The sequence below is a fragment of the Hippocampus bargibanti genome, linkage group LG04 (genome assembly GCF_051943395.1).
Source record: "Hippocampus bargibanti isolate YZ-2025 linkage group LG04, ASM5194339v1, whole genome shotgun sequence".
In the NCBI taxonomy this organism is placed as follows: domain Eukaryota; kingdom Metazoa; phylum Chordata; class Actinopteri; order Syngnathiformes; family Syngnathidae; genus Hippocampus; species Hippocampus bargibanti.
In genome coordinates this window covers 31,809,429-31,824,597 of record NC_142737.1, presented here as the reverse complement: position 1 = coordinate 31,824,597, position 15,169 = coordinate 31,809,429, and the positions used below count along the sequence as shown (strand labels likewise).

General features: G+C 42.7%; 1 protein-coding gene across 5 annotated transcripts in view; it reads right to left on the bottom strand.

Moving 5' to 3' along the window:
• znf608 (zinc finger protein 608) overlaps positions 1-13,632 on the bottom strand; it is a 36,910-nt gene extending 23,278 nt beyond the window's left edge. For all 5 annotated transcript variants that reach the window (XR_016114791.1, XR_016114792.1, XM_088995182.1 and 2 more), the window contains exons 1-3: positions 13,516-13,632; positions 3,802-4,069; positions 439-526 (exon numbers count right to left, since the gene is read on the bottom strand). Coding sequence is in view for 3 of the 5 variants with exons in the window: in XM_088995182.1 (XP_088851308.1) it covers positions 439-526; positions 3,802-4,060 (347 nt within the window). In the remaining 2 variants the exon portion in view is untranslated. The remainder of the gene's footprint in view (positions 1-438; positions 527-3,801; positions 4,070-13,515) is intronic.
• Between the last annotated feature and the right edge of the window lie 1,537 nt (positions 13,633-15,169).

The window sequence follows — 15,169 nt, the reverse complement described above, 5'->3', positions numbered from 1 at the left end:
GAAACTGTTCTCCAGTGTCATTGTCTTGCTGTTGTTTGTTTTCACCGACATTGTTCTTAGACTTTAATTGCGCTCGTCAATCAGCAAAATGGCGTTAAGTCATGCTATTTATGTGCCGCACGTTCACCAAACATGCAACAGCCACCAACCACGAATGGCGGCACCCAGCCGGTGATCATTGAGATCAGACATGAACGTTTCTCACAGTCAATGCAAATGAAAGGGAATTAAAAATATAGTCATTAGTCTGGACTTTGGACAAAAGTATTGGGACACCAAAGGACAATGTCTGGACACCAACAGGAAGTCGAAAAAAGGGGGGGGGGGGAATTGGTATGAAGGCGAACGATATCGGAGAGTAAATGAAATAATAAAGAACATATAGACAAAAATAAAGAGACACCTGAAAAGAAAGGAAATAAAGACTCTGGACATCACCTGGGAGGGGCCCAATCCAGTTTGGTGCAGTCCAACAGCGTTCCCACATAGGTTCTCTTTCTCCATGTCACGTTGACCACCAACACGCCTGACGCAAACACACACACACACACACACACACACACACACACACACACACACACACACACACACACACACACACACACACACACGCACACACTTTGTGATGTCAAAGTACACTGATTTGAAATATCATGATATCGTTTCAGAATGTACAGTGATACCTCATCTTACGAACGCTTTAGCTCATGAACTTTTTGCCTCACGAACATTAAATTCGTGAGCATATAGTCTTGGCAAACGAACTAGTTTTCGGCGGATGAAACAAACCACACGGCGGAGTGACGTGGAATCAGGGGAGGCAGGTGAAGGTGTGCCTCACCTGTCATCATGGAAATATCTAATGAAAAAATAAATTAAACAGTTATATTTATTTAGTGATTTGTACTTTAAAGTTCCTTTCCATTTAACTTCACCATTTTTGGATTATTTTTTTTCAAAATCGCTGAATTTTCACATTTACCGTTCAAATACTAAGTAGAGACGAGCGGTGAGGCAGCAGCCGGCTGAGCCTCACCGTGGATTGCGCAATGACTATGCTAACTGTGCTGGCTTGCTCTGCAGTGAGACCGCATTGCCATCCCTCTGCATATCGCTATTAAAGTGTTCAAAAACGTTTAGTATATGAACTAAATTTCTACACTTTAGCTGGTGTATATAATGTACAGTCACTCTACATTATAAACACTGTACACCAGTGTTCATTTTATTTTTATCAAAACTGTGTGCATAGGTGAGGCACACAGTTCTCCTGCCTCATGACAGGGGGCGCTGTTGATTCCAGAGATTCCTCTTGCGACTACTCGGCTGCAGAATAGAATTAGTGACGACAAGCTGCAGTAAACAGTTAGCAAGTTAAGTGCAACCATCCAGTCATTTTTTTCGTCTTGCTTGGCCTTATTTTCAGGATGGAGGATTAAATATCCAAATTGAAAGAATTTTCTAAAATGGACTTTCAATCGAAGCAGGAGATAATTAAAGGAAGACCAACACCGGGCTGTATAGCTCACAAACGGTGAGGGATGGATGTAAATCTCCTGGACAGCTTCTCAGCTTTTTGGCCCAGAAGGATCTCATTGAAACTATTCCTGAGGCGACAAAGTTGCTCCAGCTCGTGCTCACTGTTTCTGCTACTACAGCATCAGTGGAGCGGTCATTCTCAGCACTGAAGACTGAAAACATACAGTCGGAACAGGACTGATCTAGGATGCCTTTCTTCACTGGCAATGATCTCCATTGAGACAGAGAGACTTTTAAAACTGAATAAAGATAAGGAAGGCTTGTACAAAGAAGTTATCGATGCCTTTCTTCAGAAGGAGCAGCGCATGGACTTCATTTATAAGTAAAGGTAACACGATAATAATGTTTTTTTTCTATGCTACAGTTCTTATATACAGTGGGACCTTGGCTTACAAACTTAATTTGTTCCCAGACAGAGTGTGTAAGGCGAAAAGTGTGTATCCCAAAACTTAATTTCCCAAAGGAAACCATTAAAATGAGAATAATCCGTTCCCAGGTCCCCATAAAACATACTTTTCTACTTCCTAATTTTCTAAGCCTTAAAACTACACAAAATATACCTTATTTTATGTATAATAAATGTGCTATAGTATTATGATTAAAGAAATAAACTGTACAATAAAGTCATTTTATTTACATTTGTGATGGTCGTTAATGGCTTGATGGAGTGGCCGGTTTCCTCAGCATTAAACACTTGATGAGGAACATAGGCTTCTTTCACCATCTTGAGGAATGATCCCTTGTAGGTGCTTTCTCTGTGATAATTGTATCTAGTTCTTCATCAATTGTGATCTGTTTAGCTGGGTTGATAGCTTTTTGCATCAAGTGTACAGATGACTTGTGCGGGTTATTTGTGGAGCCTGATTCATGGGATTTTAACTGTTTTCTATCCATTTTCTCACTATTTTCACACTCGCACTTTTCTTTTGTTTGTTTCAAGCTCTGTCATCTCCCTTTCATGTGTGTGTTTTCTCACTCTCTGTCTGCCTGTCTCTTTAATGTTTAACCCCCACCCCCACCCCCCACTGCTGCATTCTTGACCAATCACGTGGCTTTAACCGAAGACGCCATTTTGTTTTTTGGAGAACGGCCTCACTCTCTCTCTGTCTGTAACGCCATCCCCCACTGCTGCGTTCTTGACCAATAACGTAGCTTTAACGAAAGACTGGGGGCGGCGAATAGAGGACAAAAAAAGTGGCCACCATTTTCTTGTTAGGAGAACGGGCTCGTTCGCGAACGACACATCACTCATCGTGGCAGCTCCATTTGTATCCCGAAAAATACTTCGTATGCCAAGGTAAAATTTTCCGCAAAGTTCATCAGCCAAGCAGTTCGTAAACTGAGGTTTCACTGTGTAAAGAATGCTGACATGACATTTTAAACAAAACACGTTAACTGTTGCCAATCTAATCTGTTCAGTTCATATGTTTGTAAATCTGACTGTGATGACGTCAGTGCCTCACCAGCCATGAACCTCACCGCATGTCACTGACACAGCGCCGCGGTGGCTGGCAGACTAGTTTTTGTCACCCCTTTTCTTTGAGTGCAGATGTGGTTTGTTATCGAGTGGAGTACTTTTGCTATTATGAGAGCAAAAAACACCCCACCACAGGCGAGGGTTGGCCGAACAGGACACAAAAGAAAAATACGGTCGAGCAGAAGAAAAACACCAACGAGGTGTGCATTTGTGTGACCAGTACCAGTACGCAGAGTCAACCATTGCTACGAGTGGCTGAGGGTGTTTCTGTGTTGTCTAAGCAACGGTCTTAAGCAATAGAAGAGTTTGAAAAACTAATGAAATGAATGATTAATGAAAATCAGCTAGCAGGCGACCGTGTGAGTGAGAGTATTATCGCACAGAAAGCACGGCAACTTCACTCGGATATCATCAAGAGGCAACTACATCAACGACACAAAGGTAAATAAAATGACTTTATTATACAGTACAGTTTATTTCTTTAATTACAAAACAATAGCACATTTATTATACATAAAATAAGGTATATTTTGTGTAGTTTTAAGGCATATTTAGTAGAAAATTGTGTTTTATGGGGGCCTGGGAACGGATTATTGCTGTGCTATCAGAACATCCTGATATCAACGTATCGTGATATCAGTATGAAGTGACAAGAAAAGACACCAAAAATATATTGTGACGTCAAATAGAGTGATGTATAAATCAAGTTTGATTGATTGATTGATTGATTGATTGATTGATTGATTGATTGATTGATTGACAGTGTCCAAGCGCAGTAGCCTCACCTTCTTGAGTCTCGTGCCACACGATGCCCTCCAGATTGACGCTGGTACCCGGCTGGCAGGGGCCCAACAAGTCGGCGTCCGAATTGGGCATGGACGGGGGTGCCGCTTCCTGCGTGTTGGTGCCGACGGAGCGCGTCCTCACGGCGTTACAAATGGGTGGGGCCACAGCAGGTGGAAAGGAAGTGGTGGACAAAGCCAGCGATGGTCCGGTAGGCCCTGCTTGGCCCGGAGCGGGGGCCACGCCGGGTGGAGTGAACATGGACTCCACCTGTAGGACACAGAAAAATATGCATGATTTTTCCACAATAGTATTGGGGCATGGACTGTCAATCAAAAAATCGGAAATACTGCTAGATTTATTATATTGATATGCATCACTTTCAGTCTGACAAGTAAACACCATTTTTCACGTTTCCTGTCTTATATGAGGACATAGTATCAGAATAATCCTATCAGAGAGTGGCTGCCTTTCCAGCAGCTCCTGTGTTTTGCTTTTCTACTTTCATTTCTTTCATAACTTTGCTGCTGTGAATTGTAAATTTCTCCACTGCGAGACTAATAAAGGCAAATCCAATCCAATCCAATCCAATCCACAATATAAAAATGTGATCGGAGTTGGTTTATAAGCATGAAGTTGGCATGAGTTGGTTTATAAGCATGAAACTATCAAAATATGTGAAAAGCAATATCGCAGTAGAAAATTATCGTGGTTGAACGGTATCCATGTCATGATATCGAAATGTATCGTTCTAACCGAAAAATAACGTTTGAGCAAATGATTGTTTAAAAGTACAGTGATACCACAGCTTACGAACACTTTACCTTAGGAACTGTTCGCCTTACAAACATTAAATTCGCTGGAATATAAACTTGGCATACAAATTCGTTTTCGGCGTACGAACCAAACCACACGGCGCCACGGTGGCTGGGGGAATAGTTTTTATCACCCCTTTCTTTGAGTGCAGTCGTGCTATGTCTGAATCAATCCAACCCTTAATAACTACAGCGATACCTCAGCTTACGAACACTTTAGCTCACAAACCTTTCGCCTTACAAACATTAAATTCACAATAACATAGTCTTGGCTGACGAACTACTTTTTGGCGACCGAACCAAACCACACAGCGCCACGGTGGCTAGCGGACTAGTTTTCGGCGGATGAACACCAAACCACACGGTCGAACAGCATGCACGGTGGCTGGCGGACTAGTTTTCGGACTAGTTTTCGTCACCCCCTTTCTTTGAGTGCGGACGTGGTTTGTTATCAAGTGGAGTACTTTTCCTCTTATGGGACTGAAAATGACCCCACCACAGGCAATTGTGTTAAGCTGAAGAGGACACAAAAGAAAATGACGGTCGAGCAGAAGAAGGAGATAATCGAAAAACACCAACAAGGTGTGCGTTTGTGTGACTTAGCGTCCCAGTAGCAGTACGCTAAGTCGACCATTGCTCCCATCCTTAAGAACAAGGAAGCTATTAACGGTGTTTCTGTGTTGTCTAAGCCAGTGGTCCCCAACCTTTTTTGCGCCACGGACCGGTTTAATGTCAGACAATATTTTCACGGACCGGCGGATAAATACAACAAAATAAGATATTTGTTTTTTTAATAATTTTGCTAGTTTACGGTGGGCTAATTTTAGCGGTATGTATCACGTGACCTAGACAAGCGTTTTGACATGCGTCAAGAGTAAGTCATAAATGGATGTAATCTGGTAATTTTTCATTTGATGTAAATTATTTATTCTTTCCGCGCGGCCCGGTACCAAATGACCCACGGACCGGTACCGGTCCGTGGCCCGGGAGTAGAGGACCTCTGGTCTAACCAACGGTCTCAGGCAATAGATGAGGTTGAAAAACTTCTGTTGATTTGGATTAATGAAAATCAGATAGCAGGGGACAGTGTGAGTGAGGGTATTATCGCCGAGAAAGCACGGCAACTTCACTCGGTTATCATCAAGAGGCCACTACATCAACGACCATGTTTGTGGATCCCAAATAAGCAGGCAAGAGGGAGCAGCAGGTTGTATTTGGCAAATTGTATTAAAATAAAGTCAGCAGTGACGCAAACAAAATCTAAAACATCAAAGTCATCCGAACAGAAAAGTACAAAGTATCAAAGAAAACCATATCCTGCCAAGATGAAACAAACATGACAGGGTGCAGCAAACATATACAAAGTACAATGCAATGACCCGACCCCGAATGGTCGTGCTGGGAGTCCTTTTAACTGCCACTGATTGGAAGGACCAACACCTGTGCAGCTGCAGGCAGGGCAGACAGCGCTATCCGTTGGTCGGCAACCAGAACGTGACAGCCTGCCACTGATTGGAGCGAACAACACCTGTGCAGGTGCTGGTGGGGCCGACAGCGGTTGGTCGCCAACCAGATCGTGACACGATTCAGATAACTGGCTAATCCCTTACATCACAGGTGTCAAAGTCAAGGCCAAATCTGACCCACCACATCATTTTATTCAGCCTGTGAAAGCCAATCAAATTTGGGGAATTCCATGCTTATCTATCAAACTAGCTAGCTAGTGAGTAGTCTACCTAGCGAGCGAACTAGCTAGCGGTCAAGTGAGCTAGCAGGCATGTTAGAGCACTCTCTTTCTATTCAGCTATCTGTCTAATCCCTTACATCACAGGTGTCAAAGTCAAGGCCCCGGGGCCAAATCTGGCCCATCACATTATTTTATTCGGCCCACGAAAGCAAATCAAGCACGTCAAGTATCATGATGCTTGCTCACGTCAAATTACAAGTTGTCGTATTTGCCACAAAAACAGTCATATTTTTTACTTTAAATTTGAAAACTAGTAATTTATGAATTTGTCGTGCGTTCTCGACGTCATATGTGAAGGAGATGAAACATTCCAATGGCTTCCCCAAATACATAACGACCCCAACAGGAAATCGTAATGACAATGTGGCCCGCAGCAAAAAATGACTTTGACAACCTTGCCTTAGACTCCCTTCTTTCATCAGAAAAAAAAATCCTAAATTATATGAGTCTGGAGTTATCTGACCTTAAAATGAGGGCGGCTTTTCAGATCGTTCCAGAAGTGACCATTTAAAAACGAAAAGAGATTCATCGAAAAGGAGCATTGCAAAATGGCTGCGGATCTGTTTACAAATGACTGCAATCGGAATGTCCTGATTCCCTTCCGCCCGGTAACCATAGCAACATAATAGCTCCATGATGTATTTCTCCTCCACATCCTAAGTTAGTATTCATCGCCTTTCCCGTCCTGTCAATCAACCTCTCAACGTTTGGCTTTTCCAGCATCCATGCCCCCCGGCGCCCTAATCACCATCTTCCTCATCCTGATTACCCCCCAACCCCTGGCCCCGCCCCCCTGGGGCGGTGTCCTGACATTCCCTTTTGTTCACCTTCCTTCCTGAAGATGACTTTGAACGGCAACAAAATGAAGGATGGAACAGCTCCTCCGACATGTTGACAATCGCCACGACAACGGCACAGAACACCAAACAGGAGTAGCGCTACATTTTCATGAGGGCGTGACTCCAGTTTGGTCGCAATCATCAAAACGGTCGCGGCGCTAACGCATCATCGGTCGCAATGCGTAATTGTGAGCCACCCACGGCGACACACAACGGACAGGCAATCATCATGTTTTTTTGTTTTTTTTTTTGAAAAATGATGAACGAAGCAAATCCCCAATGGCTGACCAATCGCTCGAATAAGTTTGGACGTTGGAGTGACCGTCGATCGCGCTAGCGGCTAATTTGCCAACGTTCAGATTGCAAGTTTAGTCGCAATCGACGTACGGTACATTCGTGTTGGTATCTGAAGAGCAGTACCGAAGCATGCATTTTAAGCTAGGTCTGAATCAATCCAACCCTAAATAACTACTGTGATACCTCAGTTTACGAACGCTTTAGCTCACGAACTTTTCACCTTATGAACATTAAATTTGCAATTACATAGTCTTGGCTGGCAAACTAGTTTTCGGAGGACAAACCAAACCACACAGCGCCACGGTGGCTGGCAGACGAGTTTTCGGTGGATGAACACCAAACCACACGGTCGAACAGGTGGCTGGCGGACTAGTTTTCGTCACCCCCTTTCTTTGAGTGCGGACGTGGTTTGTTTATCGAGTGGAGTACTTTTGCTATTATGGGACCGAAAAACACCCCACCACAGGCTAGTATTTAGCCGAAGAGGACACAAAAAATGACGGTCCAGCAGAAGAAGGACATCATGGAAAAACACCAACAAAAACACAAAGGAAGTGTCCGTTGGTGTGACTTAGCGTCCCAGTACACGAAGTTGACCATTGCTACGTGTGACTAAGGGTGTTTGTGTGTTGTCTAAGCCAGTATTTTTCGACCTTTATCAAGCCAAGGCACATTTCTTCCGTTGAAATTATCTCGAGGCACACCCCCAGCTAAAAATGTGGGGAAAAAAGTATTAACTGTTAATGTATGCTTTTTTTTCATATTTTATTATATTATTAATAATTAACAATATACCAGCCACAGCATACACAAAACACAATGTGCAAAACAATATGACAGGTCATAACATATTGTATCCGACCCTGTTTGCATGTAATTTTCTCCGTGCGTGCATAGAAATAGTATCGATATAACCGGGGCTATCGATATATCCGCTATCGATATAACGAGACTTTACTGTATATATATATACAGTAAAGTCTCGTTATATCGATATTCAAGGGAGTCCGAAAAAATATCGATATAACCGGGACTATCGATATATCCGACCCTGTTTGCATGTAATTTTCTCCGTGCGTGCATAGAAATAGTATCGATATAACCGGGACTATCGATATATCCGATATCGATATAACGAGACTTTACTGTGTGTATATATATAGTAATTGTTAAGATAATGTAATTGTTATTAACAATATGTTATAACCTGTCATATTGTAATCATAAATCCTATGTTATAATATATGTTTGTATATGTATGTATATATACAGGTCATAACATATTGTAATATATATAAATATATACAGTGAGACCTCAACTTACGAACTTAATTGGTTCCCAGACAGAGTAAAAATGTGTATCTCAAAAAAAAATTCCCATAGGAAACCATTAGAATGGGAATAATCCGTTCCCGGGTTTCCATAAAATAGTTTTTAACTAAATAAGCCTTAAAACTACACACAACATACCTTATTCTATGTATAATAAATGTGCTATTGTATTGTAATGAAAGAAATACACTGCATTGTATCATAAAGTCACAAAGAGAGGCACATTACATGAGGACTGTAATTACTAATTAATTACTGTAAAGAAATAAACTGTGCTGTAAAATAAAGTTTTTTTCAACTTCTTCGATTGCCCGAGACCGTCGCTTTGAGAGCACGGAAACACCTTTTGCAACAGACGCACTTTTGATGGCTTCTGTGTTCCGGAGAATGGGAGCAATGGTTGACTTAGCATAGCCGTGCTCGGCCACTAAATCACACAAACGCACACCTCGTTCGTGTTTTTCAATTATCGCCTTCTTCTCAGCGACGGTGATTTTATTTTGTGTCTTCCTGGGCTAAACACGAGCCTGTGGTGTTTTTTTTTTCGGTCCCATCATAGTAAAATTATCAGCAAAAAGCTCCAAGTAGGCGATCGACGTGTGCATTCATTGAGAGGGGGTGTGCAAAGTAGCGCCGGTTGGAGCGCTGTTCGGTCGTGTGCTACCGCCGAAGATCACTCCGCCAGCCGTGGTGGGTGTGTATTATGAAAATAGTGTTTATTATAAGGTTTAATTTTCATAAATTAGAGGTTCTTAAGACGAAAAGTTTGTAAGTTAAGGTGTTTGTAAGTTGAGGTCTCACTATATATATATATATATATATATATATATATATATATATATATATATATATATATATATATATATATATATATAAAACAATATGTTATATTGGTAATATAAGCTTTTTTAAACGTTGATTTAACTAAACACAAAGAAAAAAGTATTTTATAATCTTTCATATTTATATTTACTCAGTGTGAAACCTGGGCCTGTTTGGACGAACAGAGAGCTGGTATCCTGGCCGGGATGGATGAAAGACACACACGAAGCTCTTCCTCCACAGCTCTCAGTCATTCTCTGTCTTTTGTTTTTACTGCAGTCAGGCTTGAAAAGCTCATCTCACACAGATATGTTGTGGAAAATGGGAGCAATGTCAAAATAGCTTTGTTAGCCAGCATGGAGAACTCCTTGGAAGCTGCCAACCAAAAACTGTCCAAAGGTTAGCTTGAGGCCACGATCTTGTCTCAGTTCAGTTAGTTCCTCCTGCTCCTGTAAAGACATGTTTATTCCAAAAGCTGATGCTGAGCTGAATGGGTCCCTAACCCAGCCATGGTGCTCCGTGGAGGTTGAAGAGAAATAAAATGTCATCTTCTCCTCAAGCGTTTTCAGATGTTTCACTATTAACTCACACAGTGCAGTAGTATTGACATCTTTACATTTATTGGTGAGTGGGAACATTTCAAAATTGCCCCTTTCCACATGTTGCTGCCAGAGTGCACCTTTGAACGAAAACCATTTATTTTATCTGAACTTGTAAGCAGATTTTCATTTCATGAAAATTGCCTGTTTCCCCGTTTGTTCACGCAGGCGAACAAAGTACAGTAAAGTCTCGTTATATCGATATTCAAGGGAGTCCGAAAAAATATCGATATAACCGGGACTATCGATATATCCGACCCTGTTTGCATGTAATTTTCTCTGTGCGTGCATAGAAATAGTATCGATATAACCGGGACTATCGATATATCCGATATCGATATAACCAGACTTTATTGTATTCCACATTTTTATTTTGGACTGAGGGGTGTTTCGTTTGGAGATGGCGTTTAAGCTTACTTGGGACCATAGCGCTGTTGGAGAGCTTTTCACCACAGACCAAGCACAATGGAGTCGGTGCTGCTGCATCTCCGGTAAAAGTAAATTCAAATGAAACATAGCTTTCGTTGTATTGCCTCGCGCCAGAAACTTTGCTCGACGTCACTGTCTTTGCTTTTTTTTTACCTCCATCCATACGAGGGCCTTCATTTGGGTCCGGGTTTTGTCCAGGGTCCATTTCTGAGTCAGTATTTTTCCTTTTCAAAAACCTCTCCATCACTTTCACCGTCGTCCCGCTAGCCACTATCTGCACTTGCCGCGCTATCCATGCGTCACTAATTCGCTTGTCTCGAAGCGAATTAGTGACGCACAACTACCCGCTGTTGCTACCTGCTGGTATGGAAGAGTACTACATGAATACTCTGCCAGGCGCTAGACTGCACAGGCACACAAATCGGATAATTTCCCGCGGCACACTTGACAATATCTCACACACTGGTTGAAAAACACTGGTCTAAGCAACGGTCCGAGGGAATAGAAGAGGTTGAAAAACGTCTGTTGATTTGGATTACCGAAAAGCAGCTAGCAGGGGACATTGTGAGTGAGGGTATGATCGCTGAGAAAGCACGGCAACTTCACTCGGATGTCATCAAGAGGCAACTACATCAATGACCATCACAAAGGTCAATAAAACCACTTTATTATATAGTACAGTTCATTTCTTTCATTACAATACAATAGCAGTTATTATACCTAAAATAACGTATATTTATGTAGTTTTAAGGCTTATTTAGTTGAAAATTAAGTTTTATGGGGACCTGGGAACAGATTATTCTAATTTTTAATGTTTTTTATGGGAAATAAATGTTTGGCAGACGAATTTTCCAATTAAGTTCGTAAGCTGAGGTATCATTGTATTTGATGATTATACAACTTTGACTGCAGCTCATACAATTGAATGTATTGTTACTTTTATGATTATGAATATTATTAGCATTTATAAAATACTGATTTTCCAATTGATCATGACCCAAATAAATAAATAAATAGATGTCAAATACAGTAGCGGGCCGTGGATTTCATTGCTAGGCTTTCAGTAGTGCTACGTCTGAATCAATCCAGACTGAAAAAAGTGTAGTGTGATTTACTAAAAGGTAGCGTTAGCCAGGAAATAACTTCCCTGCGCCTGCGAGAAGGCCTTGGTGTGGCCAACTGTAAATCGGATTGGTTCAAGCAACTGTTCGATCGACACTGATTTGACTGATGGTGAATGTGTCCGGGTAGATATCGGACCCTCCGGTAACAAATAACGGCTGAAATGTGATTGATTAAAGGCTTAAATGTGAAAACACAAATCTGGGAGCAGCACAACAGGGGAAAAAGCATGGAAAGGAAGCTGAAAGACAATTTGGAATTACAGGTAAAATCTGATTTACGACCGATTTCGGTTCCGACCAAACGGTCGTAAGTCAAAATGGTTGTAAGTCGAAATCCATTCAATGAATGGAGATGCTGGCGCGTGTGGCTGCCGCTGCTCACCCACAGAAAAATTTATCCTGTGACTGTAAAGTGACCTTGAGAGTTTTGAAAGGTGCTTATAAATGAAATGTACTATTATTATTATTACTATAAATGACTCACATACTCCCCCCTCTGGTGCCATCACACGGCCGATTACTGTGCGAGAGTGAGATGCTGGCTGGCTGGCCAAAATTATGGTACGCGCTGCCGGCCTGCTAGCGCGTTGCGGCGTAGAATGCGTAGAATTAAAATGAAAAAAATCGGGTCTGGAGGTGATCATAAGTACGGGTGGTCGTAAATCGAGCTGGTCGTAAGTCGGATATTACCTGCACGTGCGGACAAAATAGAATTTACATCAGTCTGTGATTCAGAAAGTTTTAGGCCAGCAGAGAAGGCCTTGTAGGAGGCCTTGACAATCCACCACCACTTCAAACTGCCTAATACCACGCGAATAAAATCTCTTCGGAAGTCAAAAATGAAGTCTTTTGAAAGGACAAAGACGGACAAGAAGAATTAGGACAGAGGGACAAAGACAGAAGAAGACCCCAGTTTGCGGATGGAGGACGACTTGACTGGCAAAATCGAGTTAAGTGCACAACTCTGCCCGACAGATCGACACTCGAGAGACACCAAAAACAATTTCAGTCATGTGCTTGTCGTATTTTGAGGCTCCGGGCTTCGACCAAAACAAACATGGCTGCCGATTTTGACGTGCGCGTCTCAAAGTAAAAACGAGGAACATCCCGAACGATGGTGACAACACGGCATACTGCAACTTCGTTCTGGGCAGTCCACCGCTCGGTGAGTACGAACTTCCGATATTTGCGTCATTGATTCACCTAGGCCGAAACCATCGTCAAAAAAAATGTCTGCCTCCACTACTGACTTCAACACGCGCAGAAGGCGCGAGACCCACAAACGAACTTGAGCTCGACACAAACAAACAACACTCCTGTCAATAAACACACACACATACACACACTAACATGCGTAGTGGGGACGCGTCCACAGAACACCATCACAAAGTCTCAAAAATGACGTCATTTTCTTCCACGTCGCGTGAACGCGACTTGTCATTCCCGCCACGCATGTTCCTCCATCTTTGCTTCTTCGCACGGTCAATGAATGAAAATAATAATGCCTTCGCCTTGTTGTTTCTTTCGAACCGTGACGTCACGCGAGGACGTCAAGCGAGGCGAACAATAAGGCGACAGACGCGGAAGGAGGGCGAAGGACACATAGCCGTCCTCTGGCGCACAAAAGCGCGCACGTGCCAAACAACAATAGCGCGTCGAGAAGGACGGAGCCTCCCGAGCCCATACCGCGCCCCCCCTACCCGCATACGGACCGTGTGCGCTCCTCCTCGGTGCTTGTTAGCCGCCTGGCCGACGTCGTCATGCGGCCGTCCGTGCTGCTGAAAAGCCGCAATCCACAGACGGGAGGGGGGACGGGGGACGGGGGGGATTGGTGATGGGACGGATGGCGTCGTGCAGGTGCGTGGAGCTTCGGCTTCCCGGTCCCCCTCCTCCTCCTCTTTCTTCTTCTTCGGATGGGTATCTTTTTTTCCCACTCCCCCCTCTGCCCCCCCCCCCCTTGACGCTCTCTGAGCAGCGCGCTCGTTTGGCCAAGGAGGGAGATGCGTCGAGAAAGCAATAAAGATGATTCTGATTCTGATTCTGAAAGCAAGAGGAGGTGAAGCTGTTCTAGACCTTGATGTTCGTTTTTTTTCTATCCAAGTCTACGAGTGAGTTCTGTCCAAAATTCATGATTAGCATTTTTTTAACTGATCACCCTTGCAATGAATATTTTTACATATTTGTACACGTGACTGTGAGGGAGAAGCAATCCTGCATGCGGTTGTTCGCCACCAGGGGTCACTGTGGCGTAACTAATTCTAAATAAATAAGTAAATAACAAAATACGTTGTGGCGGGCACGAGGATCATGCATCTTACCATGGGGTATGTTTATATTAAGAATGTCTTCCTGAATTTTCCATGTTTTAGTCCAGCGGTGTCAAACTCATTTCACATCGTGGGCCACATATGGCCTTGGTAGATGTCAAGTGGGCCGGACCAGGGGTGCTCACACTTTTTCAGCATACGAGCTACGTATAAAAACTACCAAGTCAAAATGATCTACCCACGACAAAAATGCGAAACATAATTATTTTCAAATGTTTTAAGGATTCTTTGTATGTACAATACGTCTGTGGTGGTTCTTAATTTGGTTCTCAAATTTGTACAGATGATGGCTGAAGAAACCTTCTCATCAATGTATGTTGATGTACCTTGCATAACTGAATAAGCCAATATTGCACAATACACATAATAACTACAAATACATAACATAATAAATAACTATTAACATTTTTTGTAATTACCTGAGTTTACTTTGATGACTTGCACTGAATTGAATCAGCCAGGGATGCATAGTCCAAACAGTAGCTGCTGACAGCCAGCCTCAAGCACATTTCCAAATGTTCATCATTCATGGTGGAACGGTATTTGGACTTCATGATCTTCATGTAGGAAAAGGCTGACTCACATAAATCAGTGGAGCCGAATAATGCAGTCAAGGAGGTAGCACATTTCCTCGTGTTGGGGTACTTTTCCTGTGTGAATAAGTTACAGAACTGCCCATGAGCCCTGGACTTCAGCAGTGAGAACACTCACAATCTCCGATGTCTTTCCACATTTGCTGGCTTAAATCCTCAGTCGTGGCTTCACAGCGCCGTGTAACTGTATGTCTTGACAGCTGCAGAGCTTTGATTGAAGATAATATCTCTGCCTTATTTTTAAAGTCTCTGAACAAGGAGTCAGCTGCTTCAACGAATGCTTCTTTTATCATCTCTCCATCTTGGAAGGACTTATTGTTTTTAACGATGGCGTGACTCACCCGGAACAATGCTTCGGTGGCGGCTTGAAGTATGTTGAGTGAAAAATGACTGCTGTCCGGACAACTGGGATTTTAGTTCGTCCACTGTTCTCTTTCTCAGCTGGC